The sequence below is a fragment of the Centrocercus urophasianus genome, unplaced genomic scaffold, assembly GCF_019232065.1.
Source record: "Centrocercus urophasianus isolate 14NV4802_14NV808 unplaced genomic scaffold, USGS_Curo_1.0 seq_72, whole genome shotgun sequence".
NCBI lineage: Eukaryota > Metazoa > Chordata > Aves > Galliformes > Phasianidae > Centrocercus > Centrocercus urophasianus.
This window is the reverse complement of record NW_024885333.1, coordinates 51,792-78,599: the sequence shown is the minus strand read 5'-3', so window position 1 is coordinate 78,599 and position 26,808 is coordinate 51,792. Positions and strand designations below refer to the sequence as shown.

Genomic DNA, 26,808 nt, shown 5'->3' with positions numbered 1-26,808 from the left:
TGTACGGCTTTGCCCCACCTTAAGGCGGGGCCTGGAGCGGAGCGGCCCAATGGGAGCGCAGGGGGCGGTGCGTGGCGGAGGTAACAGGTTGGGGCGGCGGCGGAGGTGGGCGGGGGGGTGCGGAACGGTGAGTGCGGGGCTGGGGGGGACGGGGGGTCCTGACCTCACGACGGGGCCCAGAGAGGCCGGGGCATAGGGGTCAGGGTCTGCGGGTCTTGTCCTGCTCTGTGGCACAGCATATAAGGTCTGGGGCTGTAGGGGCTGTTGCCCTTAGAGTGTGTCCTGCCGTGCATTGGAGCTTATAGGGTATGGGGCTATAGGGGTCGGGGTCTGTACAGCCTCTTCTGGCCCGTGGCAGAACCCACGGGGGCCAGAGTCATAGGGGCTGTTGTCCTTGGAACGTGTCCTGCCCTATGATGGGGTGTTATAGGTTCTGAGTCCAGAGTTACTGGGGTCCGTGCAGCATGTCCTGCCCCATGACAGAACCCAATGGGGCTGGGGGCTGTGAATCCCGTCCTGCTCCATGGTAGAGAATATAGGGCTGGGTTCATAGGGCTGCTGCCCTTGGAGCTTGTCCTGCCCCATGGCAGAGCCCATAGGGCTGCGCCTGCTGGTGTTGTCCTTTCTGGGTGTGCTGTGCCCTGTGGCACTGCCTATAGGGCTGGGCTGCAGGGCTGCCCTTCCTGGGCCATGCCCTTCCCCACGGCAGAGCTTATAGGGATGGAGCCCTGCAGCAGGTCACGCTGGGGCTGCATAGGGGTTGCTTGACACTACAGTCCCCATAGGGTTCCCTTACAGATCCCATAGTGGCTGACTCTGCTGGGAGATGCTCTGCCCCACAGAACTCCCCAAAAGTCCTTGTTCTGGAGTGCGATGTGCTCCACAGCGCATCCTGTAGGATGCCCCCCAGTAAAGGTTCTGCTCTGCTTTGGGTCTTCCTCCTCCATCTGTAGGATCCCTCAGGGACCCCCTTATAGCCCCCTCCCTGCCCCTGTAGGTACTCTGCCCCTTTCATAGGAGATCTGCATTTCCTTACAGACTCTTTGGGTCCCCATGAACCTCTCTACAGGCGGTGCCGTCCCCCTCCCACAGAGCCCCACTGTGATGTTCCGACAGGCACTGCTCTGTAGGGCCCCAGAGCCCCACAGATCCCATTCCTGTCCCTTTCAGGGCTGCTCTGCTCGTAAATTCCATGCGGCCTTTGTGGCTCCGTCCTTATCTCTGCTGATAAGAGCCATGTCCCAGCCCTGCTCCTCCCACCCCAAGCACTTCTGGGACTGTGGGTCCGTTCCCTCCAGACCTTGTTAGGACCGAGATAATTGTTTTGGAGCTGCCCAAGGCTGAGCCCCATCCTGCCTCATCCCACAGTTGTTCCAGGACCTCGCGGCGTCACTGCGGCCGACCCTTCCCGGCTGCGGGCGGCGTAACGCGGCACCTCCTGCATCTTTAATGCTGCCCTACTTCGCCCGGCACTCAGCTTCGGTGGGAGAGAAATGCCAAACGTGTGTGTGGTGGGATGCAATAGCCTGCCCTGATCCGCCCCAGTGCTGCTGGTGCCCATGGAGCCCTAAATACTGCTTGGCGCTGCCTCCATCCCTGCAGTGCGGGGCAGGGCTGCCCAGCTCAGCTGTCCCCGGGGTGACCCGTCCCTGTGCTCCGTGCCCGTTGTTCCAACCCTTTGTTCGGAGCGTGCGGATTGCTCTGGGCTGGGTTTGCTCCCCACCACCCTGACCAGTCAGGCTGGTTTGGAGTGCGGCTTCCAGCTTGGATCCCATAGATAAGGATCCCATAGATAACGATTCCATAGATAGCGGGGCTTCCAGCTTGGATCCCATAGATAAGGATCCTGATCCCTTAGACATGATCCCATTTAAAGTGCTGCTTCCAGGCCCGATCCCATAGATAACAATCCCACAGAAAGCACAGCTTCCAACTTGGATCCCATAGATAAGGGATCAATGCCATAGACAATGTGATTTCCAGCTTAGATCCCATAGATAATGATCCTACAGACAGCACGTTTTCCAGCCCTGCTCCTGTAGGCAGTAATCCCATTCAGAACGTGGCTTCCAGCCCTGACTCCATAGATGTCTATCCCATAGTACCTCCTTTTCTTGCAGTGATCCCATAGAGCGTGTGCCTTTTAGTCCCAACCCCATAGACATAGATCTGACCTCTAGGGTTGGCCATTGGGTTGGCTGTTGGGGTGGCTGTTGGGTTTGGCCACTTCTGTGGACCACGGCGTTGACCACTGGGATTGGCCATTGGGGTTGGCCGCACGTGTGGACTGTTGGGGTTTGTCGTGGAGCACTGGGTTGTGACCCACTGGCAGCCATTCATTCCAGGACGGCTTTCCTCAACAACTGTTGGGTTTTAGGGCTGCGTGCCCGCCGCAGCGGGGCAGGGAGTGGGACGGGGCCATCGGTGCCCGGTTGATGATTAACCTGAGGTGACGTCCCTGGGGTGTGGGGCGGACGCAGCCCCGTGACGCGCTCCTGGTTTCGGGTTTCGGATCCTTGCACAGCCCTGGTGTCGGTCTGGTTGCGGGCAGGGCGCTGCCAGCACGCAGAACCGTGCAGACTTTGTACCTATTGAGCAATCGGTGCTGCAGGTGGAGCAGAGCCTGTGGTGCAGAGAGCCTGAAGCGCAGGAAACGGGCGGAAAAAGCGAGATTTTTGTGCTCGGATCCCGCTGTCCCCGTTCCCGTGCCTCGGGCTGGGACGTGCGGTGCCGATGGCTTTCCCCTCCCCTCCCGGCGCTGCCCGCCCGTTGCACAACAGCTCTGTGGGCTGCGGTGCCCACAAAGGGCCCTTTGTGCTCCATATCTGCATGAGCAGAGTTGGCCGCCTGCCACACGCGGCCGCAGGGACCCAACGGGCAGAGCTGGGTGCCGTCAGGCTCTGTGGGCAAAGTGCCCCCAGGGACAACAAATGGGGTCCCCCTTTTCGTCACCCTCGTTTGCACTGCGATCCCCTCCTGGGGGCTGTGTGCTGCTGTGGGATCAGCGCTGCGTTCCCGTGTTGGAATGCAGTCTGTTCCCCTTTATCTGAGTGCTGGAGCCCAGCCAGGACGGGGCATTCCCGGGGATTAGTGCTCACCTGCTCCTGGCTCAAGCTGTGGGGCTGGACCCACTGCGTACCCATGGAGGAAAAGAATCCATCCTTACTGCTGCACCCATAGGGTGGCAATGGGGTGGCCATGGGGATAGCATGACTGTGGGGGACCCATAGGATTGGCCACAGGGAAATGGTGCTGTGGTTGACCATAGGGACACAGTGTTCATGGGAAAACCATGACTGTGGGGTGGCCATAACTTGACCATAGGGTGACTGCAGGGTGACCATGAGGACATTTGGGATCTGGTGCCAATCTCGTTCCTGTGATGCCATATGGGGACAACAAGCTCATGGCAGTGGCCCACATCCCCATGGCTGCCCTGCTGGGTGCCAGGTGCTGCCACCTCCACCGTCTGCTCAGTGCTGGTTCCCTGCTGCGGCTGAGCTTGGCACCGACCCTCTGCCATGTGTTGGGTTCAGCAAAACCTCAGCGCTGGCACCGTGGGGTCCCTGTGGCCATTTGTCCTCTGCAGTGTGCCCGGAGCTGAGGCTTTGGGGTGGGCACGGGGATGGATGTGGGGGCTGCACTGGGGTGACATCGGGACCGAAAGCTGGAAACGTGAGATTTTGGTGCCGTTCTCCCTTTCTCCCTACGTGCGGGACGTGGTGACCCCGGCTCTGTGCCACCATCCCATGGCCGTGTGCTGAGCGTGCGGTGCCTGCGGTGCCGCTCGCAGTGCAGTTATTTTGGGCAGCGCACAGAGCTGCCGGCCCCGGAGGCAGCGGTGGAGGAGCACAGCGCTGTGGGGCCGGGGCTGCCCGGGGCTCTGCTGTCGCTCTGCATCAGTCCTGCCAGAGCTCCCGGCGCTGTGGTGTCTGCGGTTCGGCGGTGACGGAGGTCGAGTGGAGGATGTTGGTGAGTGCCGGGTGTCAGCACTGCACTGGGCTGTGGGGTCGGTCCGGTCCTGTGGGATCAGAGCTGCGTGGGGCTGTGGTGCTGTGTGGGGCTGGCGGCCCACCGGTGCTTTCTGTGAGTGTTTCACTGTTGGCTCGATCTGAGGAAAGGGCTCTGTCTGTGCTGTAATCACAGTGGGATCGGGGGCTGTGCTGTGCGTGGGAGCAGTGCCACCAGGTCCACAGCAGATGGGGTCGCATCCCCGCATCTGCACTGCAGGGCCATGTCTGTCTAATGGGGCAGCATCAACCCCATGGGTCTACATCTGCCTTGTGGGACCGTGTGCGCTCTGTGATGCAGTCTCCCTGCTGTGAGTCTGTGTGCACCCTATGGGGCCATGCCTGTCCCTGTGAGGCTGCATTCCCACTATGGGGCCACATTTGTCCTATGGGGCCATGTCAGCCATACGGAGCCGCATCCCCCCAGCACTGGGGAGTGCAGACTGTGGGTCCCACTGTGACTCTGCCCTCTCCCCAGAACAGCAGCACCGCACCCGGCATGGAGCGCACGGCGGAGAAGCAGAGCCCGGTGGATTATGGTGTCCAGATCCGCTTCATCAATGACCTCCAGGAGCCCAAGAAGGCCCCGAAGGCGCGCGCCAAGCCGGGCTCCTACGGGGTGGCTGTGCGCGTGCAGGGCATCGCGGGGCAGCCCTTCGTCGTCCTCAACAGCGGTGATAAGGGTGGAGATTCCTTCGGGGTGCAGATCAAAAGCGACGGCTCCTACCCTGCAGGGACCACCAGCCCTCGGCCCCCAGAACTGCCCCCTGAGCCGGACCTCCCTGAGAACCCCTATGTGCGCCCACAGCCTTCCCACAGCGTGTCGGATGAAGAGAACGGTGCTGCCCCGGTGCCCACCCGGCACAAACCCCGTAGCAAGATGGGGGCCGAGCTGCGCCGGACGCAGTCCCATAGCAATCTGCTGGCTGCTGCCGATGAGCCCATGGCCACCGGCTCCAGGAGCAGCAGCACGCTGAGCATTGCCCACCCCACACACCGCAAAGGCTCTGGGATTGGGGTCGCGCCCTCCTCAGACTCGGAGAGCCCAGGGTCGCGGCACGCAGGTGGTGACATCGACACCGAGCCGCTCTCCTCGGTGAATTCGCTCATCAGTAAATTTGATGGCAAAGTGCCGCAGCGCGGCCGTGCGGCGCGGCGATCCCGTGTGGCCCCGGAGGAGAGGAAGCGCTCGCAGAGCCTGGACGCCCGCAGCTCCGTTCCTGATGGCCGCACTGTGGGCGCCCCGTCCCCGTTGCCCACCGGGGCAGGCAGAGGTGGAACGGTGAATCGTGGCACTGAGGAGCGGCCGCAGAGCAAAGCCCAGACAGAGCTGCAGGTACAGGAGGTGTTGGGCGGCGGTGACGGCGCTCGGTGTCCCATGGCCGTGGGGTGGGAGTGGAACTCCAGTGTGGGATTGGTGCCCAGTGCTGAGATCTCCATCCCGCTGGCAGCTGAAGTCAACGCCGGATCTGCTGCGGGACCAGCAGGAGGTGGCCCAGCCCAGCAGCAGTGAGGACCCCAAAGAGCTCATCTATGGGATCCTGAAGGAGGGGTGAGCGTCTCCAGACCTGGGTGTGGCTGTGCCACGTTGCAGGGCGGCTGGGAATGGCGATGCTGTGTGGTTGGGTATCAGTGGGTTGGGAACACAGCAGTTGGTGCCACATGGTTGAGTGCCGAGGATTTGGGGAATGACCGCAGTGAAGTGCTTGGGGTGCCCTTCCTTGTGCCCATCCTGCTCCATCCCACACCCAATGCGTTCCCTCTGCCATGGTGTCCCCAGGAGCAGGGACAGCGGCACAATGCTGAAGAGGAAGGCTGCACTGGTGCTGGAGAAGCTGCAGGAGGCGGCGGTGAGTGGGTTAAGGGCAGGGTTGAGGTTCTGGGATGCAGGGGGTGGCACTGAGCCAGCGGTGTCCCCAGGCACCCACCAAGGGGAAGGCGTGCTCCCAGCCCCAGCACCACGCGTTGGCCCAGAGGGTGGAGGAGCTGCAGGAAAGGTTGGACGAGGAGAGCAAGGTGAGGCCACTGGGTGGAGGTGGGTGTCCCTTGGGTAAGGCTGCCATTGTCACCACCATCCCCCCCATGCAGCTCCGCCAAAAGCTGGAGCTGACCAAGGAGCGTAGCACCACGCGGGCGCTGGAGGAGGCACAGGAGGAGAGTGCACGGCTGCGGGCAGCGCTGGAGAAGAGAATGCAGGAGCTGCAGAGGAGCACCAAGGAGTAAGGGCTGCATGGGGTCGTGTTCCTGCAGCACTGTGCTGGGTGGTGGGCCCCCCGCACTGTCCTCATCCAGTGGTGTGGAGCTCATCATCCCTTGAGCTGTGGATGTGGTCTGGATTTCCCTCTCCATCGGGGGGTCTGAGGACTCTGCTGTGTGTTGCGGGGTCTCAGGGCTGCTGTGCCCACAGGCTCGGGGAGGCAAAGGCAGCACAGACGCGAGCAGAGGAGCAGCTGAAAGCAGTGCGCACGGATATGGGCACGGCGGTGGACGCAGACGCTCTGTACAAGGTATGGCCACGTGCACCGCTCCACAGCCATCCTTCACTGTGCCACCAACCACAGCGACCTCTGTGTTCCAGGAGCTGGACGAGGCCCGTGAGGAGCTGGAAGAGGCCCTGAGCTCCCGGCAGCGGTTGGAGGAGCATCTGCGGCAGCGGGAACGGGAGCTGACGGCGCTGAAAGGGGCTCTGAAGGAAGAGGTGGCCAACCACGACCGCGAGCTGGAGCGCGTGCGGCTGCAGTGCCACAGCGACATGGAGCAGCTCCGGCGCAGCGTGGAGGACATCTCGCAGGTGAGGGCTCTGTGTTTGGGACCCGAGGCTCTGTGTCCTGCCCCGTCTCTCCGTGCTCCATCCTTGGAGGAGCCTAGAGCAATCGGTGTTGCCCGGTGCTGAGGGGACCCCTGCGTCCTTGGGTCACTTCCTGGGGGGCTGCTTTGTGTGGGGTTAAACCAGACAGAGCCTCAACGTTCCCAGAGCATTCCCTGGGCACAGTCTGAGCATCCTCAGGGCAGAGAATGCCTAGGCAGAGCCTGAGCATCCTTGAGAGCATCCCTGGAGAACCCTGGCAGAACATCCCCGGGCAGGGTCTGAGCATCTCCAGAGCATCCTTGGAGCATCACTGGGCAGTGCACCACTGCGCAGGGGCTCAGCATCCCCCAAGGACACCCACTCCAAATGTTCCCCCCTGTTCCCCAGAATCGGGCCGACCTGGAGTCGGAGAAGCAGAAAATCGGTGTGGTGGTGCGAAACCTCCAGCGTGAACTGGAGGAGAGTGCCGAGGAGACGGGGCACTGGAGGGAGATGTTCCAGCGGAACAAGGATGAGCTGCGTGCTGCCAAGCAGGAGTGCGTCCCGGCAAATCAGGGCGTGCGCTTGGGGCTGAGTGGGTTGCCAGACCCCTCCATCCCATACTCCCATTACCAGACTGCTGCAGGTGAAGATGGAGCGGGAGGAGTTCGAGGAGGAGCTGCGGGAGCTGCGTGAGCGCTTCACGGCCACGCGGGAGGAGGTGGAGAGGGCGCGGAGCAGCGCAGTTGACCCCGGAGAGGTGGAAGCGCTGCGCACGGTGCGTAGCCAAGGGGGGATCTGGGTACCGTGTGTGCTCTGTCGGGGTCTCTGAGCCCATCCCATACCCAGGAGCTGCGCCGGGTGCGGGAGGCACAGCGGGAGCTGGCGGAGGAGAAGAAGCAGCAGGAGGAGGTGGTGAGGCAGCGGGAAAAGGAGCTGCAGGCGCTGCGCAGCACTGTGCGGGATGAGGCCCAGAGCCACAGCGGAGCCATGGAGCAGTGCCACCGTGACATGGAACGGCTGCGGGAGGAGAGGGACGAGGCTGTGAGGGTGAGGGGGGGATGGGGACGGTGATGGCATTGGAGTGAAGAGGATGGAGACTGAATGAGACTGGGGTGCGATGGGGAAGGGCTCAGTGCTGCCCAGCCGTGAGCCGAGGAGCAATCTCACCACGCTGCTGCAATGGGGCCCCAGTTTCACACCACATCTCCTGGGCTGGACTGGTGGTCGTGGGGCCAGGTGGCCCATCCTGTTGTGTGGCTGCGTTGCAGGCGAAAGTTTCCCTGGAGGGTGAGAGGGAGGCAGCGGAGGCGGCACTACGGAAGCTGCAGGAGCAGCACGAGGAGCTGCAGAGGAAGGTGCAGGGCATGGAGACGCAGCTGAAGGACTATGAGCGCATGGGGGAAAACTGGGAGGGCTCCCAGGCACGGCTCCGTGAGAAGGTCACCAAATTAGAGGTACTGTGGCTGTGGGTCCAGGAAGGACATGGGGTTTGGGGAGATGAGGTCATATTGGGAATGCGAGGACTTGGAGGAATGGAGGTGGCACAGAGGGACAGTGGGAGCACTGGGGGCACTGGGAGATGTGGGAAATGTTGGGGAACTTTGGGACATCTGGGGGATGTTTGGGGACATGAGATCACAGCAGAAGCAGATGGCACCAGGGGGACACTGGGGGTAGTGGGAGTCGTGGGGAGAGTGCTGTCCCCTGGTGCCATCCTCTCTCCCTCCCAGGCAGAGCGCAGACGCGCAGAAGAGTCGTTGGGCGAAGCTACAGACCGTGAGCAGGAGCTGCTGCGGGCGCAGCGGGCGCTGGAGATGCGTCTGGATGAGGCGCAGAGGGGGATGGCACGGCTGGCACAGGAGCAGCAGGAGCTGAGCGCGTCCCTCCAGGACGAGCAGAGGCAGAAGGAGCAGCTGAAGCGTGCCAAGAGCGAGCTGGAGGAGCAGAAGCGGCTGCTGGACCGCAGCACCGAGAAACTGAACAGAGAGGTGGGGAGCGTCTGCGCCTCAGTGCTCTGTCACCCCTCCATGGGGTGTGGGTACAGGGCAGTGGTCCTCATGGAGCTCTTCCATCCCACAACCCACAGCCCCGTCCCACTGGGAGGTCTCAGAGGGTGGTGGTCCTCTTGGATCTCCTCCAAGTGAAGTGTCCCATGTCTCGCTGGTCTCTGAGGTGCCCTGGCCAGGGTAGGGCAGGGTGCAGCACTGCAGGACTCTGCCCCACTGTTTGGATGTGCTCATCCCATTGGTCTGATCCTTCCCCGTTATGCTGGGATGTCCCTGTTTGTGCTCACACTCCCTAAATCCACGCTGTCCCCTTCGGTCTGCATCCAGGGTCACACTGTCCTTTGCTTTGGTGCACTTGCAGTGTCCCAATGTCTCCCAGCTCCCATCCCGTGGGCTCCTGCCAGTGCCGTGAGCAGCAGTGTCCCCCCAGCCTCATGCCTCTTTTCCCACCTGTGGTCCCATTGCTCTCCCACAGCTGGAGCAGATGACAGAGGAGTCCAACCGCTCACTGGCTGCACTCAAGGCTCAGCTGGAGGAATGCAAGGAGAAATCCCGCAAGGAGATCACTGATTCCCAAAAACAAGCCAAGGACTGCGGTGCCGAGATGGAGAAGATGCAGTTCAGCGTGGGACGGCTGCAGGACGAGGTACAGCAGGGACTGGTGGCCACAGCGTAACTGTGGCCCAGGTGGGCCACAGTGAGGCTGCTGTGAGGCTGCTGTCCCCACACCGCATCTCACCTCTGTCCCCAGGTCACCAGGCTGAAGCAGGCGCTGCAGGACAGCCAGGCGGAGCGGGACGGCGCGCTGCTGGAGCGGGATGTGATGCTGCAGCGCCTGCGTGGCCTCGAGGAGGAGGTGGATGCCAAGAGGCGCTCCCAGGACGATCGCTCGCGGCAGCTCAAGGCGCTGGAGGTGGGTTGGGGCACCTGGAAAATGGGCTGTTGGCACACACAGAGTGAGGCTGAGGCACCTGCAATCTGAGGTCACGGGTAACCAAAAATCCAGGGGTGGTGGTGCCCAAAGAGTGGGTTGTTGGATCCAAAATCCTGGGGTTGGGGTAACTAAAAACCAAAGGGGTCATAGTTTCCCAAACACTGGGTCGGGGCACCCAAAATCCGGGGTCTGATTGCCTGAAAATGGGGGTTAGGCACCCAAAATATTGAGTCGAAGTGTCTAAAATGAAGGTTGGGGCACCTGAAAAATCAATGGTGCCCAAAACTTGGGGTCACAGCACCCCAAAACCAGCTCCTGGCACACAAAAGCCAATTTTTGGCACCCCAAAACCAATGGGTCTCTGGTGCCCAAAAAGCATCCAAAAAGGCACCCAAACCCACACCTGCACCTGCTCCCTGCAGTGCTGAGCACTGACAGCGAGGGGCAGAGCGTGCTCAGCCATCCTGCAGCTGCACGGGGCTGCGGTGCCGTGGGACTGCACCCATATTTCCAGCCCTGTGCAATGAAACCCCACAAATAGTGGTGAAGAGCCCTTCTCCCACCACCCCGCTGCCGTCCCAATGCTGTGGGGCCGGCACTGACCCTCCGTGTGCCCGCAGGAGAAGTCCAAGCGCCTGGAGGAGGAGCTGGAGGAGGAGCGAAGCACGGCCGAGCTGCTGACCGAGCGCGTCAACCGCAGCCGTGACCAGGTGGGGCGGCCAGCGGAAATCCCGTGAGCGTGATGCAAAAACAATGCCCCAAATTATGGGGGGAGGTTGGTGTTTGTGCAGGAAGTTGGAGCTGTCAGCTCCTAATTAACCCAACTGCTCATTAGCTTCAAAGCCGGAGCTGACGCAGGAGCTGTGGCACGGGTGGCGCTGGCGTTGCCGATGGGTTGCGCGAGCTGCGGCCCCATTGCTTGCAGCTCCGTGGGGTACACAGGGGCAATCTAGCCCCCTGGGGCTGGGCTTTGGGGTGGGTTATCCCATTTTTCATCCCCAAAAGAAGCACATCTCAGCAGAGCTTGATGAGTGATGACAGTGACCAAGGCCGTGGCCAAACCTCTCAACACTGCAGTATTGGCTTGGCCGATGGATGGCCCCATCACCTGTAGGGGCTCTCCGGGCCCCAGGGGCACCTTGTGGGGCTGGGGGTTGGGGAGCGGGGTGGGTGATTTGGGTGGGTTTCCTATTTCTCATCCCCAAACCGGACACATCCCAGCGGAGCTTTGCTCCACGTGTCCTCAATTTGTCCAAATTGAGCAATGCAGTGTGTAGGTGGCAGTGAAACTGGAGCTTGGCTCTGACAGAGTCACCGTGTGATTTTTTCGGGGCTGTTGACTTATCATTTAGACAATGCTGCACAAAATCCCATTCCCACGACTTCAAAATAGCACCCAAAGCAGTACGGTTGGCTCTGACTGAGCCCTGGGGCACTGGGTTTGATCCATTGGTGCACCAAATCCATTTTGGCCTCAAGCTCGGCTGCACCACGGTGCCCAAAGGTCCCTACTCCCAGTCCAACCAGTTCAACCCTCCAGTGGAGAATTGCAGCCTGCACACCCAGGGGCGGGAGGCGTGGCAGCTGCTTGTTAGGAATAGAAGGAGGACAGCTAATTGGGGAGGGAGCCAGCAGCCGCTCGTTGGGATGTGTGACCAGTGGGAAAGGGTTGGGACCGGCGCTGCTGTGACCGAGGCTGTGGCCAACATCCCCATCCCCAGATTGACCAGCTGCGTGCTGAGCTGCTGCAGGAGCGCTCGAGCCGCCAGGACCTGGAGTGTGACAAGGTCTCACTGGAGCGCCAGGTGGGCACTGGGGACCGCATCCCTCATCCTTCCATGCCCCGAGTGATGGGAACGCAGAGGTGATGGGCACTGAGCTCCACGCTGCGCCATTACGCTGCGCCCTGGGCACCTCCCCGTGCCCACGTCCCTCTGCGTGGATAATTGCCGCTGTATAACCATCCTCATTGCGGCCACTCCTTGGGAGAGGCTTCTGGGCTGGGATCTCCACCAGCACCGTGCCATCCTCCCCAGAGGCTGGTGTTGACTTGGTGGCTGAGGCTGGGCTTCAGCTGACCCGGTGGCCAAGGCTCGCATTGACCTGGTGCTTCCGGTGGCCTCCATGTCCCCTTCTCCCCAGAACAAAGAGCTGAAGAGCCGCCTGGCCAGCTCCGAGGGCATGCAGAAGGCGGGCGGCTCCATCTCACAGCTGGAGGCGCGCCTGGAGGAGCTGCAGGACCGGCTGCAGGCCGAGGAGAGGTAGTGGCCTCGTTGTCCCCACCGCCACCGTGGGCCAGCCGTACCATCAGGTCCTCACTGCATCCCACACCTCCCGGCAGGGAGAAGAGCGTCCTCCACTCCTCCAACCGCAAGCTGGAGCGCAAGGTGAAGGAGCTGACCATCCAGATCGACGACGAGCGGCAGCACGTCAACGACCAGAAGGACCAGGTGGGCGGTGGGCACGCAGCCACTTCTGGCCGTGGGTTGGTGGCCCTGTTGTCGCACCACCGCGTGGCGGTGGCCCCACACCCGGGGGTTTGTGGCGATCAATGGCCACGTCCCCACAGCTGAGCCTGCGTGTGAAGGCGCTGAAGCGGCAGGTGGATGAAGCCGAGGAGGAGATCGAGCGGCTGGAGGCTGCCCGCAAGAAGGCGCAGCGTGAGCTGGAGGAGCAGCAGGAGCTCAACGAGCAGCTGCAGGGCCGCATCAAGGCGCTGGAGAAGGAGGCCTGGTAGGGAGAGAGGCTGCCCCCCAGCCTCACCACGCTCCATTGCCCCATGGATGGGCCTCATGCCCTGGCCGTGCCCCACAGCCCCGCCAAGGCTTGGCCCCCAGCTCCATCCCTCCGTGCTCCACGCTCAGCCCCCTGCTCCTTCCCCAGGCGCAGAGCTGCCCGCGCGGCCGCCGACTCCTCGCTGCAGGACGACGCGCTGAGTTCCGATGAAGACCTCGATGGCGCCTATGGGCCCTCCTCCATCGCCTCGCTGCTCAACGAGGCCAACCTGCAGACCAGCTCCTGCTGAGCCCCATGGAACCCCCAGGGCTGTGGGAACTGCTCAGAGACCTCCGCCCCGCTGGCGTCGGCTGTCGGCCCTCTTCTCCTGCGTGGCTTTTTGCCCCTGGGGGACCCAGGGTTGGTGGCTGTGAGGATGGAGTCTGTGGTCCCCAGGGAATGCCACCACCCCTCAGCTCCAATTTATTTTTATATGCAATCATCTCCCTCATTCCTCACCGCTCTTTTCCCTCTCAAAGTGCTGTTTTCAATAAAATGGACCATGCCAACACCAGCAGAGCCCATGGCGGCAGTGCAGGACTGGGGTGCAGGGTGGGGGCATGCGGCTCCCTCCTGCCAGGCTGGGTCCTGCTCCAAGGTGCATCCTCATTATCACTAATTAACGAGAATGGGAGCTGTGCCAGGTGCTAATTAGCACCATTGTGTTGATTGGCAGTGGTTACCACAGTTCCCCTCCATGGCCTCCAGCGGGCCGCACTGCCTCTGTCCCAGTGCCACCTCTGTCCCCGCTGCCTCAGTTTCCCCACCTGAACTCAGTGTGGTGGCAGTGGGGCCGGGGGGACCCCATCCTGTCCCTGTGCCACTTTTCGGACCCCGCACCCAAATGCACCCACTGCAGCACAACCAGGCTGGCACTTCCCAGCAGCACGGCGCTGCACCGTGCAGTGGAGCCGTTTGGCTCCTGGCGTTGTTCCTTACACCACAGGAGGCTCCGGGTGGGACCCCGCAGCCTCACTGCTGGATGGGGCTCAGTGAGCTGACGGCACTGCCGAGTGGCAATGAGTGCCTGCACACCAGGGTCATCGGTGGGGATGAGTGGGGCACAACCTGCCCTGGCACGGCTCGGCACAGGACGCTGCAGCTTGGCTCTGCTTTGGCACCAGTTCGGCACAGCTTTGTACCCAGCGCCCCCAGCGCAGCCCAATGCCCCCGTGGGTGTGGCCAACGAGGAGGGGGCGTGGTTTGAACGCAGAGTTAGCGTAGATTGGGTCGTGGCTTGGAAGAGGTGTGGCAAGTGAGGGGGCGCGGTCAGGATGAAGGGGCGTGGCCTCATCACGGATACGGAGTGCTTTGGGGAAGGGGCGTGGTTCGGTGTGGGCGTGGCCTCCGCGCAGAGGGGGCGTGGTCAGGAGGGGGTGTGGCCGTATATAGGGGCGGTGTGCGGCGCGGGGCCGCAGTCGGGGCCATGAACGGGGCCATGAACGGGATGCGGGGCTGGTGCGCAGTGCTGGACGTGCGGCCCCACGGAGAGAGCCCGGTGAGCGGGGACTTTCCCGGGGCAGCCCCTCAGTCCTCCCCTTGACTTTGAGGCTCCCCACGGCGCTGGGGAGTGGTGGTGGGGTCAGGGGGTCGTGGGACACAGTAGGGCGGTGGGGTGGGATAAGGCAGTAGGATGGGGAGGTGGGATGGGATTGAATTTTGGGATGACGTTTCAGGGTGGATGAGGCTTTGGGATGTCCAGGTTTGTCCCCATGGCTGTGGGGCAGTGGAACCTGGCCTGGGTGGGCTGGGAGCTGCTCTGGGTCTCTTCCCTCTATCCCCTTTCCTTCATTCCTACTTCCATGGTTCTCTTTCCCATATTCCCATTCCTGTATCCCTGTGTCCCTAAAGCGCCCCTAAAGAGGCTGAGTGGATGGGGACAGAGGAGCAGCTCCTGAGCTGCGCAATTCCACTGGCACCCCATTGGATCTATGGGGTCCTGGGGATCCCCAGCCCTCCCCATTGGTCATCGGTGCTGAATTCTTTAAGCTCGTGGCCGTGTGCTCCCATCGAGAGGCCCCGTTCCCGGCTCGTGTTTTGGGATTACTCATTGCTTACAGAACCACCCGTGTTTTCCCTCCCCTATCGCTCACTTTTCCTCATTGCAGGCAGTTGCGGAAGGGCTCCGGGTGGGGCTGGCAGTGACCCAACACCGCAGCTCCATCCCAGCACGGGGTGAAGCTCTGGTGTGGGGCCGATGGGCGCCGCTCACCCCACGGCTTTCTGTCAGTTTTTGGGGCACTGCGGCGTCCCCGTGCCCGGCCCCACTGGGTGAGTCAGCCCCAATTCCCGCAGCCTCCTCCCGGCCTTATAAGGAGCGGCGGCGGCGGCGTTGGGCTCTTTTGGTTAATGGGTTATTAGGGTGATAAGTGCCTGTGTCACACCGGGCATCTCTGGAGCTCGTTGCTAATTAGTGCTGGTGATGGCCCCTAGGTCAGGTCTGGCCTGTTCCTGCCGAGCCTTGGGATGGGACTCACGGTGTTCATCGGCCCCGTGGGGTTGTGTTGAATTTGGGGATGAGAAAAGTGCCAAAAGGTTAAAAATGGTCTTCTGGAGAGTTGGCCTCATCAGGATCACTTGACTTCATCTATAGGGAAATTGCTTCTTGCATGGAACGACCTCTTGTAGGGGGTCTCCTCTTTTGTGGTGTTTGGTCCCAAACAAGAGGTGTGGATTTACGGAGAGCTTTGGGTCCCGGTGGATCTGCGTGGCCAGCATCAGACAACCGCGGTGCGAAGGGGGGAGCGGGCGCCATATGGGGTTTGGGTTCTGTCCAAGCATGAGTTGAGCACGAGGTGCCCCATTACCACTCTTCCTCCTGCGGGAAATGCCCAAATCTGCTGCCCTCCTGTTCTGGGGTTGTGCGCTGGAGCCAGCATGGGGCATCCCTGCAGCACTGTGCTTCCTACTGGAGCCCAAGCCAAGGCGATGGTAACCCCCACTGCCACAGGGATTGATCACAAACCAAGGCACCATGGGGACGGCGGTGAGCACGGAGCCCCAGGATCCTGGTGTGGGAACACGGCGGAGCTCAGGGACCAGAGCTCAGCAGCACCTCCAGTGTGCATCGTGACATCCAACATCCCCTTACAGAGGAGTTTGTGCTTCGCAGCCCCTCAGGGGCGTCCCCAGAAGACTCCGCGGTGCCGCACACTGCGGTGCAGTAGGGAAGGAGCAGTGCAGGCAGAGATTGGCTGTGCTGGAGCACTTACAATGCTGCAGAGAAGGTTCCTCCCAGAGCAGCCCTACAACTCCCAGCCAATACTCCATCTGTGGCACACAGCACTGGGACTGCAGGGCCTGCCCGTGGCTCCTCGCTGCGACCCATCTGCGTCACCCCAGTGCTGGATCCATCCGGAATTGGGTTCTATCGTGACAGAAGCACCCTCATGCTGACGGCTGCTCTGAAGGCGGTGATGGAAATCGGCGTTGTGCTCCTTGCTTATCGCGGCGCATCTTCCCCGGGAGCGGGATTCCCTTGGAGCGTTGGCAGCGCCGCACCCTCGCGTGGGCTTATGGGGCCAGGGACGGCGTGGGATCCTCCGGTTGTAAACAACGCTGCCAGTGGGGCCACGTGGGGCGGCTACCGGAATCGCTTCGCTCGGATAGTTCTGTGATTCCGTGATCTCTGAGGTCACTTCCAACCAACCGCTCTGACCCTACTGCTCTTTAGTCTGCAGGATCCCTTCTGACCCAGCCGTTCTATGATTTCATGATTCTGTGAGCTACGGGGTCCCTTCCAACCCAACCGTGCTGTGACCCCTTGACTCCGTGATTCCTGTTTGCTTCCTATGTCCATGGAGAGATGCGGGACGTTCTGCATGCAGGTGCTGCTGTGAGCCGCTTCCCTGCCCTATAAAACCATGGGCGCTCCTCTGACCTCACCAAATGAATGCTGTGGGTGCTGTGGCTGCTGTGTGAGCTGCACATCCAACTTGGCATTTTTTCCAACCGCTTCGACCTTCTTGTCTCTTCCATAGGAAAACCTTCCCTGGAGAAGGGGTTGTGGGGTTAAGCAGTCAGTGCTTTGTGCAGGGTAGAACGAAGGGGTCCCTGCAGGAGGAACCTCCTCTCCCAGCAGCCCAGGCAAAGCAAGAGCAGCGTACACACAATATTTTGGAAACAAACCCACGGCTTGTCGAGACTTGGGCGGTGCAGAGCGCTTGGAAGCGGAGCGGCACAATCCTTTGGCGCTGCTCCGAGGGTGACGTGGCCAGGCGTGGTGTGGGGCAGGCACCGATGGGGCTGGGTGTGGGGTGCTGAGCAGCCCCAGAGCACTGCGATCTGCTGTGGGGTTGCCGGGAGCATGAGTGCCCCTGGAGTTGGTGAGGTCAGTGTGGGATGGGTTTTGGGGGCCAAAATGGGGCGGTTTGGGTGTCATGCGCCACTTTACGGTGTTCTGTGTCCTCTGTGCCGAATGTCACTGGAGTGCCCACACTGGGAGGCTGTGCTGCTGGGGAGGGTTTGGGCAATTAGCAGAGCTGCTGATGGCCACGGTCCCTCGCCTCAGCTCCAAGGGGTCGATCTGGCTCTGGCTGTGTGGAGAGGGTAGGGGAGGAGGAGGACCTGAGCTGCTTTGCCACTCTCTGGAAGGGTCCCTGGCACGGTGGCCGCGTTATGAGTCCAGTGGCTCCTCTTTTGCACTTCCTCCTCCTTGGCTCCTCCAAGCTCCAATGGCTGGGTGGGTGTCACTGCTGTGCGATAACTCGCTCGGTTGGAGCTGGGTGTTGTTCTGAGGGCTGCAGCTTCCCAACCACTCCGGGTGGCCGTGACCCGAATCCCACCCTCTTGTTCCAGGAGAGTGTGAAGGTGCTGAGGCTGACGCTGCCGAATGAGCTCCCGGGCGAGCGGCGCGAGCAGGCGAAGCAAAAGGTGAGCTCCCATCAGCTCAGGGACACCGCGAGGGGTTGGCGTCCGTGTGAGCCAGTGCAGGAGCGAGTGGGCACTCCGAATGGGGCTGTGGGGAGGCGACTGGCCCTCAGGGGATCACAGATCTGTGGTCTGGATTGGAAGGGGCCCTTAAAGGCCATCTGGTCCCCCCCTCTGTGATGAGCAGGGACAACGTCCCCCTGACCCAAACCATTTATTTGGATGTGATTCTGAAGGTGATCTGTAAGGCTCCTTCCAGCCCAACCATCCCGCGGTGCAGTGGCTGATCATGATTAAAGTTGTAGAATCATGGAATAGTTTCAGTTGGAAGAGACCTTTAAAGGCCATCTGGTCCAACCCCCCTGCGATGAACCCACACCCACAGCTTCGTCAGTGCTCACAGCCCATTAGCCTGACCTTGGGTGTCTCCAGGCACGGCACCGCTGCCCACATATCCCTGCAGAACCTGTGCCAGTGCCTCACCGCCCTTCTCATAAAAACCTTCTTCCTTCTACCCTCCCTCTTTTAGTAGGAAACCGCTTCCCCTCGTCCTGTCACACACACTGCTGAAGAGTCCATCCCTGTCTCTCTTACAGCCTTTTAGATCCTGATCACTGCCCTCAGCTCTCCCAGAACCTTCCCCTCTCTGGGCTGCACAGCCCCAGCTCTCAGCCTGTGCTACAGGGGAGGTGTTCCATCCTATAGATCGTTCCATCCTCATTCCAGCTCTGTGTGCTGGAATTGCAGCTCCCAATGCATTCAGCACTTTAGAGTCAGCTCCTTGGCCGTGCTGCTTTGCTGCAGCTCACGGTACTGATTTGCCTAGTGCCAGGCGAGCTGTTCCAGCCAGGCTGGTCCCAGAGCTCTGCTCTTTGTGTCTCACAGCCGGTGGGAAAAGCCTTCGCCATGGTGGCCAACAGATCGAGCAATGGCCACGCGCTGGCATCCGAGCGCATCAAGTCCAACGACGGCGATGAGGAGATCATCAAGGTGGGTTCCCAGTTCTCGGGGCTTGTTCAGCAGTAAGAAAACTGGGGAAAAAAAGGTGGTACTGGAGGCTGATGGGCACCCATTGTTTTCCGAATGCGATGGGGAAAGAGAGTGTTGGAAGAGGAAGGGCAGTTGTCGGCTTCCAACAAAGTGGGGAAAGAGAACGGCGAAGTGGGAGCGTGCAGAGTGCACCGGAGGGGTTGGGGTCGGCACGGACGGTTCTGTCTTTCAGGTCTATCTGAAGGCGAGGGCCGAGGGCAGTGCGAACCATGAGGAGCACGTCAGCCAGCTGAAGAGCGAAGTTCGGCACATCCAGGAGGTATCCCAGACCCCCAGGGGCTCGGGCTGCGTTGCCGCACCGTGCTGTGCCAAGCTGTGCCGCACCGCACTGGCAAACTGGCTTAACCCTCCAGTTTGTTGACTTGCCCGTACAGGGCAGTCATCTAATCAAGTGCCATAAATTAATTCAGCCTGACTAATTGCTCTGCTATATGGACTGAATTTGAAGAGAATTGCACGATGACTTTCCCCCAAGGCTGTCCCCTGCGTGCCTGGGTGCGGCGGTGCCTCTCGTTAAAAGGCAGTTTCTTTGGAATGTCTCATCTCCCAAAGTAAACTGGTTGATGAGCTCTGGGCCCATTAACCCTTCCTCTGCTCCTGCTGGGACACGGCTGCTGGGGAGGCAAAGAGCTTGCAAGACATGGAAGTGGTTGCGTGGTGGTTCTGGGCTGCACAACTTAGCTAAAAACTGGGGAAAAGAATTGGGAAAAAAATTGAAGGGGATAAAAAGGAAACAAAAAAGGAGAGGGTTAAATTTGGGTTTGCTCTCACATGAATTTCTGTGCTGAATTTCTCTGCTGGCCCCAGGACATCTGTAATCCTGTACATGAAGAGACAAGAATTAGCTCAAGCCATGAGCCACGATGGTGGCTGCGGGGCTGGGGGGGATGGAGCGGAGAGGATGGGCTGCTTTCTGCCCCACTGCACCATCCCCAGCCCTGAAACCAGACATACAACCGAGCGGTGTGTGACTGGGAATGGAGCTCAGCACCTCCGGCCCCAAAACCAAGCAGCGCCTTATGGGCGCAGGGCTGAAGCTGCACTGCTGTGCCATTGGAATGCTTTTCTTGGTGAAGGGCTGGGGCGAAGCTGCGCAGCACTGCCCTGCTCACTTTCTCTGACTAATTTGGGGAGCTGCACATCAAGACTGTGCATGTCGGAGTCCTGCAGGGAGGAACAAGGGTCTTCCCAGCACTTCAAAGGTGTGATCGATGAGTAACGCAGGAAAAATCCTCCCCATTGTTGCTATCTTTTGGGTTTCTTCTGCCCATGAGTGTGAGAAAGCCGCTGGGCAAGGACGGCGCCCTCACAGCAGAGCTCCCGTAGCACGCAGTGTAGGGACGCGAGGGATCGCGGGTCGGTGCTGGGCGTCCTCGCGGCCCCCGCACCCTTGTTTGGTTTCTTTGGGGTTGAAGAACTCTGTGGTGTGGTTGAGCTAAATCGACTTGCCTTTGCCAGGCTAGAAGTTTTTTGAAGAAGCTGCGGGAAGACTTAAGTAGTAAACTTGAGAGCAGACAAGGAGATAAAGAGCACGCACAGGTAATGGGAGCGCGTCTTGGGCGTTGATTGACACGCGCTTAGTGACACAAACAAAAAGATGTCGTCTTTGGGTCCAGAAAGTAACAAAAGGGGCCTTGCAGATTACGGTGCTTGTGGCACCCGCTTGGCAACACCCATAGAATCATAGAGCATCCCAAGTTGGACGGGACCACCGAGTCCAACTGTTAGAAATCCAAGTTGAAAGGGACCCATAAGGATCACTGAGTCCAACTCATAGAAACCCCAAGCTGGACAGGAGCCGTAAGGATCATCGAGTCCAGCCCGTGGCTCCACGAAGAACCACCCCAAAATCAGACCCTATGTCTGAGAAGACACCTACAGGTAACATGAGAAACCTGCACGAGTGGGTGAGGAGTCAGGACGTGGGACGCATTGGCACCGTGCGCGCTCTGCATGCTCCTCTGCCAGAATCGGGGCCGGGATTGCTGCGTGGCTGTTGGGGGTGCGTCGCTGTGGCGATGATGTGACAGGGCTGGTGCTGCTTGTCCCACGCAGGTGGTGCTGGAGGAGCAGAACGGGAGCTGGCTGCATCCTGAGAGGCTCTGCGCTGAGCCCTGGGAGGAGCAGGTAGGTAGAACAGAGGGGACATTAGCTTTGTGTGTAGGAGCACTGGCTTTAGTTTTCTGTCCTCAGGAACAGGTCAGGCCCTTCTGCTTTTTCTCTAGCAAGCTCTTGCAGTAGGGTTTTATCAGTGTCAGGACTGAGTACGGCCCAGAGCAACAAAAGTCATAGAACCATCGGGATTGGAAGGAATTGCTTCCACCATCCCTGCAGCCTCCATGGGGCTCCCCCCAGCAGTTCCCTGTCTGCCTGGAACCGGGCTCGGTGCTCCCCAGGGCAGAGAGAAGAGAGGAGTACCACCCTGCCCTGCTGGCGCTGCTCTGCACAGCGCACGCCAGGGAACAACTGGCTTTCCTGGCCACCAGGGCACACTGCCGGCTTGTGATCAACTGCTGGCCAGCTGTTGGTCAAACAGGACAAATGGCCATGAGGACACACTGCTGTGACCCGGTGTCGACTGTTAACTCTCCACTTGCCAACTGTTAGCCAACCAGGACACCATTGGTCTACTTGGACCCCAGCATGGCATGCTTCTGACTCATGGTCAGCAGTTGGCCAACCATAGGTCAACCGTTTGTCAACTGTTGATCAACCAGGACTCCCAGATCCTTCTCTGCAGTGCCCCTTTCCAGCAGCCCCCAGCCTGCACTGATGCTGTGATTTTCCTCCCTGGGTGCAGAATCCTCTTGGTGATCCCCATCAGGTTCCACTCCACCTGGCTCTCTCAGGGGCAGGGCGCGTTGCCTTGAGGGCTGGAGGCTGGAGCTGGGTGTGGGAGAGGAGGGTGGGAGCTGAGGGGGCTCCTTGGGCACCTCCTTGATGCTGAGTCTCCCCTGTTAATGTCCCAGCAGGATGAGGATTGTTCAGGAGATGACGTAGAGAAGATGCGGCAGACAGTGAGGAGGCTGTTCACGAGGCTGCAGGAGGCTGAGAAGTGCCATCAGTTGGAGAAGAAGGACCTCGAGGTGAGTGCATCGGGCACTTCCCCATTCAGAATGGGATTCTGAGTTGGTTTGGTTTCATTTTGGAAGCCACAGGCAGCTCTCCCATCAGCCAGCATTGTTCCATCCACGTAGTGCTGTGCCCTGGCTCCTGCCCTCCAGAGTTCAGTGCCACTGCAGCTTCTGTCCCCTTCCCCGGGACGGGTCAGGACACAGAGGCTGTGCCACTGTCACCAAATGGCTGCTGTCCCCTCCACATGACAGCTGCCCTCTGCCAAGTTCTGCTGGCACAGCTGCCATGCTGTGTGGCCCCTCAGGTTGTGTTCCTGTGACGTCTCAGCTCCCATCCTGTCCCACAGACCAAACTGGTCCCAGGAGCTCAGGGTCTGCCCTGAAGTTGGTTGAACGGCTCTGGGGGCATGGCCTGGAGCAGCGACCACATCCTCCAGCACAGGGACATCAGTGGTGACACATGTCCTGTCCTCTGTGCAGGAAGCCACGTGTCATAGTGCCACGCAAGGATCTTTTGGGCATTTTTGGTTGGATGTGATGTCAAGGGCTCTCAGCCTGGACAGAAGCATTGGGGATGGGTTTGGGGATCTCCAACAAGGCAAGTTCTCCACTTGCCTTGGAGCGCAATTCCTGCGCTGTGCACAGGGCACATTTGTCCCTCCGCCACTCTGAGCATTGGTGCTGGCTCTCAGGGTTGGTTCGGAGCAGGATGATGGCCCCGCGCCGCACGTGGCTCAGAACAAACATGTTCCTCATGTTGGAGGTGTGTTTCTTGCAAAAGCATTTAGGCGCTCGCTCCTTTGAAGTGCTTTGAAGCTGAGGAGCTTGGCAAAGAACCTCTCTCAGAAGCATGCCAGGCTGCTTGCTTTCAGCAAAACCCTCCTGCCGAGACCCCAGAGCACAGCAGGGCTCGGAGGCGTGCTGGGTGGGCGCTGAGGGCTCTCTGTCCCTTTGCCCCTTTGCAGAGGACGGTGTCACGGTACCGGGAGGAGGCAGAGCAGACGACCTGTGCTCTGCGGAGAGCAGAGAGGAGCGTGGTGGAGAAAGAGCTGCAGGTGGATGAACTGCAGAGGCTGCTGGCAGGGATGGAGAAGGTACCAGTGCTGCGGTCCTGTGTTCTGCCCTGTGCACAGCTTGGCTTCCCTGCTGGGTTTATCCCAAAAGCCCTCATGAGCCAGCTGCTGGGAACGGCTCCATCCGACTGGTCCTGCTTTAGGCTTGCATTCCCCAGGTCTAGAAGATCTGGTTGGTCTGCGCAAAGCCTTCCTGCTGGGTATCCTAGAGATGAGCACACAGTCTAGACAGCTGCCCGGTTCTTCTCGTGGGGGCATTAACACAGCCTCCAGCCTGGGTTGTTAATTACCCAGCTGTGGGCTGCTCATAGTAGCATTAAATTTATAAATCTAACAGTGCAGCACAGCATGAAGCAACGTAAGATTGTGTTCGTGAGCCCAAAAGTGGAGCCGAAGAGCATAGAATTGTAGAATGCATGGGTTGGAAGGGACCCTATGGACCGCAGAGCCAGGGGAGCACAGAATCACTGGGTCGGAGGGGTCCCTAAAAACCAGCCCCCGTCCCATCGCCACCTGCCTGCGTACAAAGCCGCTCTCCCTCTTACTTATGGGCTCCCTTTCAGCACTGAGCTGCTTTGTGCCTCCCTGCATCCCAGGGTGAAGGAGCGGGACGTCTACCGTCGGTCGCTCCGCGGTGCCTCTGTCTGTCTGTCTGTCCGTCCGTCTGTCCCGTGTGTAAGCGCAGGCTTGGCGCAAACAACCCGCGGGCGCCGCGGCAGCCTGCGCCGCATCTGCTCAGCTCGGGAGGCAGCCAGCATTTGTTGCGACTTGTTTCCCCCGCGCGTAACTCTGCCCCTCGCCCGCTGCAGGAGCACAGGACTTTGCTGCTGAAGATGAAAGACAGCGAAGCAGAGCTGGCACGGCTGAGAAGCGTGGAAGGTGACAAGCTCGCCGAACAGGACCGGTGAGGCTCAGCCTCTGCCAACGCCGCAGCAAGCCCACGCCGCCGGGTCGGGGTGTCAGCGCGCCGGGGCATGACTGCACATTCCTGCGCAGGGCGTGCTCGTCTCCGGCTTGCAAAACAGCTCCCGGGAGCTGACTCATCCCCGAATACCTCCCGCAGCGCGGCCCGGCGCTGCCGGGGACCTCTAGCGGCTGCCGTCCTGCCCTGGGTGCTCGGCTGGCTTCGCCCAGGCGGTATCCGTGTGCCGCGGGGGTTAATTGGCAGCGAGTCGTTACTGGCAGGCCTCGTTTGCGGGCTGACTCTTCCTGATGTTCCTGTGTCCCCGCGGTCTGCCGTCGGGAGGCTTTGTGGCTCCTGTTTGGATTGGGTTTGTCTCTGTGTCTGCTCACCTCGTCGGGTCAAAGTATTTCAGACCTGCATGGCTGTGGGGGGGATGGAAGTGGGGTGAAGCGCGGTTGTGCCCTCCTGGAAAGGGCTCTGACGGCGGCTGGATTCTCCCATTGTGTTTTCCCAGGTCGGCCAAGCTGGAGAAGGAGGTGGCGATGCTGCGGGAGAAGATCCACCACCTGGACGACATGCTGAAGAGCCAGCAGCGCAAGGTCCGCCAAATGATCGAGCAGGTGAGCGGATGGGCGCAGCGTGGCTGCGTGGGGCTGAGCGAGGGGACGGCCCAGAGCCCTGTGTCACCGCCTGGAGCAGTGACAAACCCTGCACGGTGGTGGCAGTGGCGCCCCGGGAAGGTAATAAGAGGGCTCTGGAAGAGAAGAGGCTCAAACGGTGCAAACAGAAGCTCCTCACCCAGGGCTGAATTCACAGACTTAATTTGAGGCTTTTCTAATTGTTTTCTATGCAGATTGTGGAGTTAATGCTGTGGGTGTGAGGCTGGCTGAGCCGCCCTCCTTCCTCCCTGCTGCTTAACCCATGCACACATGAAAAGGGTTTTCTTTTTTAAGCCACCATGAACGTTCTCTTGCAGCTCCAGAACTCCAAAACAGTGATTCAGGCCAAAGACGCTGTGATCCAGGAGCTGAAGGAGAAAGTCGCCTACCTGGAGGCTGAGGTGCGTCCCAGCAGGGTTGTTCTGGGGTCTGCTTTGGGGTCGGCACACTGCTGGGTGCAGAGAGCTCTGGGCAGGGCAGCAGCAGCACAGCCGTCCCCTGGCGGTGCCACTTGGTGGTGTCACCTCGGTGTCACCAAGTGCTGTGGTGTGGCGGCTCCCACTGAAGCCAGGGATGCTGTGAGCTCCGGTGGGATCTGAAATAACTTCATCTCGTGCATTTCTCTGGCAGCAGTGCCCAGCTTGCTCACAGAGCTGCACGTATGTCAGAAATCAGAACTGCATTCCAGCCTCTGGGATCGTAGCAAGCATCAAACTTCTCTCCTTTTTTGGAGAAATGCTGAGCTTGCATCAGCACTTCAGGCATTTTTTTCCCTCCATGGCGATCTGTTTTGCTAATCTTTGTTGGGGCAGTGTTTGAGCAAAAAGGCAGAGAACAACTGAGGACTCCCACATTCCAGGTCGTCCCTGGTTCCTCCGGGCAGCGGTTCCTGTCTAGGGCTGGATTTCCTCCTCCCTGATGCTGGAGCAGCCGCACATTTCCCAGCACAGATCTGTGCCAGCTCCCCTTTGCTCACTGTGGTTCCCATCTCTTGTAGAACCTGGAGATGCACGACCGCATCGAGCACCTGATTGAGAAGCAGGTCAGCCGGGGCGGCCACAGCTCCAGAGCACGTTCCAAGTCAGAGTACGTCAGCAGGTAGGTCTGGGGCTGAGCCCACAGCTCCACATCTCATTTTGGAGCTCTGGGAGGTGGTGCTGGGCGTGGGGCTGCTCACTCTACCTTCGTGAAGGTGCTGTGTTGTTCTGCTCCTCTTTAGGGCGATGCAGTAAAACAAAGGTTCCCCATAGGGGTGGTTTGTGGGAAACGTTCACAGAGCAGTGCTGGGATCACCAATCCCACAGCTTTTCTAGAATCATAGAATGACTTGGGATGAAAGGGACATAAAAGGTCATCTCATTCCAACCCTCTGCCACAGTAAGGGTTGCCATCCACCAGACCAGGCTGCCCAGGATCCCATCCGACCTGTTGAGTGCTTCCAGGGATGGAGCATTCACAACCTTCCTCCCAGTTCCACCCAGCTGAACAAACCCTTTTTCTCTTGCAGCAAAAGACTGATGGGCCCCAAACCGCTGCCTCTCATCCGAGTGGTGGAAACATGAGTTTCGAGGGTTGGAGCGAGATGAAGACTCTCCCCTTGTTCTCCTTGACCAGACTTCCCTGCTTGACTGTTCTCTGGCCTCTGTGCTCCGTCTGCCCTGGAGCTGCTGGCGGAGGGCTGCGTCCCGGAGGACAGACGCAGCCAGGGCGGTGCTGGCAGAGGAAGGAGGGCTGCGAGGTGCCCACGCTGCTGTCCCTTGGGGTCCCACGGATGCCAGCCTGGAGCTGGTGGGGACATTGAGGACGAGGTGCTCCCGGGCTGCAGGGCTGGGCTCGCTTCCCTGCTCAGCTTTGGGTTCACCGAGGCTGCTATGTGAGCAGCTTCTGAAGGGTCTCATCAAAGCAAAGCCGCCTCTTCAGACTGTAGCTTGCCAACATGGACTCGGGGTTTAAATTATTAAAAAATAATAAAAATTCACTTACAAACCAGGAAATCCTCTTGAAACTGGACTCCTTCCTACAATGAAGCCCAATGAGTTGGGAGCCTCCATCTCTGATCTCCAGCACATCTGCTGCTCCGAACCTGGCGAGGCTCCTGCTGCCAGAATCGGTGGATCGACAGAATCGACGCAGGCGGTGGATCAGCACAGTCAGCGCAGTCTAGAGACTCGATGCCGGATCAACGCGGCCGACGCGGTGGGCGGATCGACGCAGTCGGCAGAGACTCAATCAACACAACTGGCGCAATTGGCACAGCAACACAATCAGTGGATCGGCACAGACCTCCTCCCAGTCCCTCTCTCGAGCATACAGAAATCGTGCCCGCTGTTCCTCTCGTGTTTAAACCCAGAGGCGGTTTGGTTTGTACCTATATTTATTTCAATAAATTATTGGTGTCTTCCAAGGATGTGGTGACAGGCATGATTGCTGCTGTCCAGCTCCAGGGGAGCGTTTGAGGACTGCCTGTCCCACGTTTGAACTGGAAAATACCAACCTGCTTCCTCCAGCTGCTCCATCGGTGCGTCGTGACGCGGTGCCCGCGTTTTGGGTCAGCCCGGAGGAGCTGCTGTGCTGAGCGGGGCAGTGAGGCAGAGTGCTGTATGTACACCTCGCATCTGTCAATACAGAAATTCTCCTGTGTTAATCTGTCCGCCTGTGCTCTG

At 60.1% G+C, this 26,808-nt stretch overlaps 2 protein-coding genes across 8 annotated transcripts; both read left to right on the top strand.

The window, feature by feature from the left end:
- Positions 1 to 34: 34 nt before the first annotated feature.
- Positions 35 to 13,030, top strand: CGN (cingulin). 3 transcript variants are annotated; one of them, XM_042837512.1, is made up of 21 exons: positions 35 to 127; positions 4,489 to 5,346; positions 5,462 to 5,562; positions 5,791 to 5,860; positions 5,931 to 6,026; positions 6,099 to 6,229; positions 6,418 to 6,517; positions 6,589 to 6,801; positions 7,207 to 7,355; positions 7,435 to 7,576; positions 7,648 to 7,848; positions 8,070 to 8,255; positions 8,532 to 8,789; positions 9,283 to 9,453; positions 9,559 to 9,720; positions 10,362 to 10,451; positions 11,463 to 11,546; positions 11,884 to 12,002; positions 12,083 to 12,191; positions 12,311 to 12,474; positions 12,625 to 13,030. In XM_042837512.1, the coding sequence occupies exons 1-21, from the start codon at positions 50 to 52 to the stop codon at positions 12,764 to 12,766; spliced, it is 3,624 nt and encodes a 1,207-aa protein (XP_042693446.1). In that variant the 5' UTR covers positions 35 to 49; the 3' UTR covers positions 12,767 to 13,030. The 3 variants fall into 3 exon arrangements, with proteins under 3 accessions (XP_042693446.1, XP_042693447.1, XP_042693445.1); XM_042837513.1 differs by lacking the exon at positions 35 to 127 and adding an exon at positions 173 to 3,972; XM_042837511.1 differs by lacking the exon at positions 35 to 127 and having other exon boundaries at positions 173 to 5,346.
- A 912-nt stretch (positions 13,031 to 13,942) lies between these two features.
- TUFT1 (tuftelin 1) lies at positions 13,943 to 26,789 on the top strand. Of its 5 annotated transcripts, none has more exons than XM_042837542.1 (13): positions 13,943 to 14,014; positions 17,314 to 17,388; positions 18,271 to 18,375; positions 18,608 to 18,694; positions 19,894 to 19,974; positions 20,491 to 20,562; positions 21,408 to 21,521; positions 22,475 to 22,603; positions 23,392 to 23,486; positions 24,001 to 24,106; positions 24,463 to 24,546; positions 25,143 to 25,243; positions 25,653 to 26,789. In XM_042837542.1, the coding sequence occupies exons 1-13, from the start codon at positions 13,943 to 13,945 to the stop codon at positions 25,705 to 25,707; spliced, it is 1,176 nt and encodes a 391-aa protein (XP_042693476.1). In that variant the 3' UTR covers positions 25,708 to 26,789. The 5 variants fall into 5 exon arrangements, with proteins under 5 accessions (XP_042693476.1, XP_042693477.1, XP_042693480.1 ...); XM_042837543.1 differs by having other exon boundaries at positions 13,944 to 14,014; positions 21,405 to 21,521; XM_042837544.1 differs by lacking the exon at positions 13,943 to 14,014 and adding an exon at positions 16,808 to 16,846 and having other exon boundaries at positions 21,405 to 21,521.
- The last annotated feature ends 19 nt before the right edge of the window (positions 26,790 to 26,808 follow it).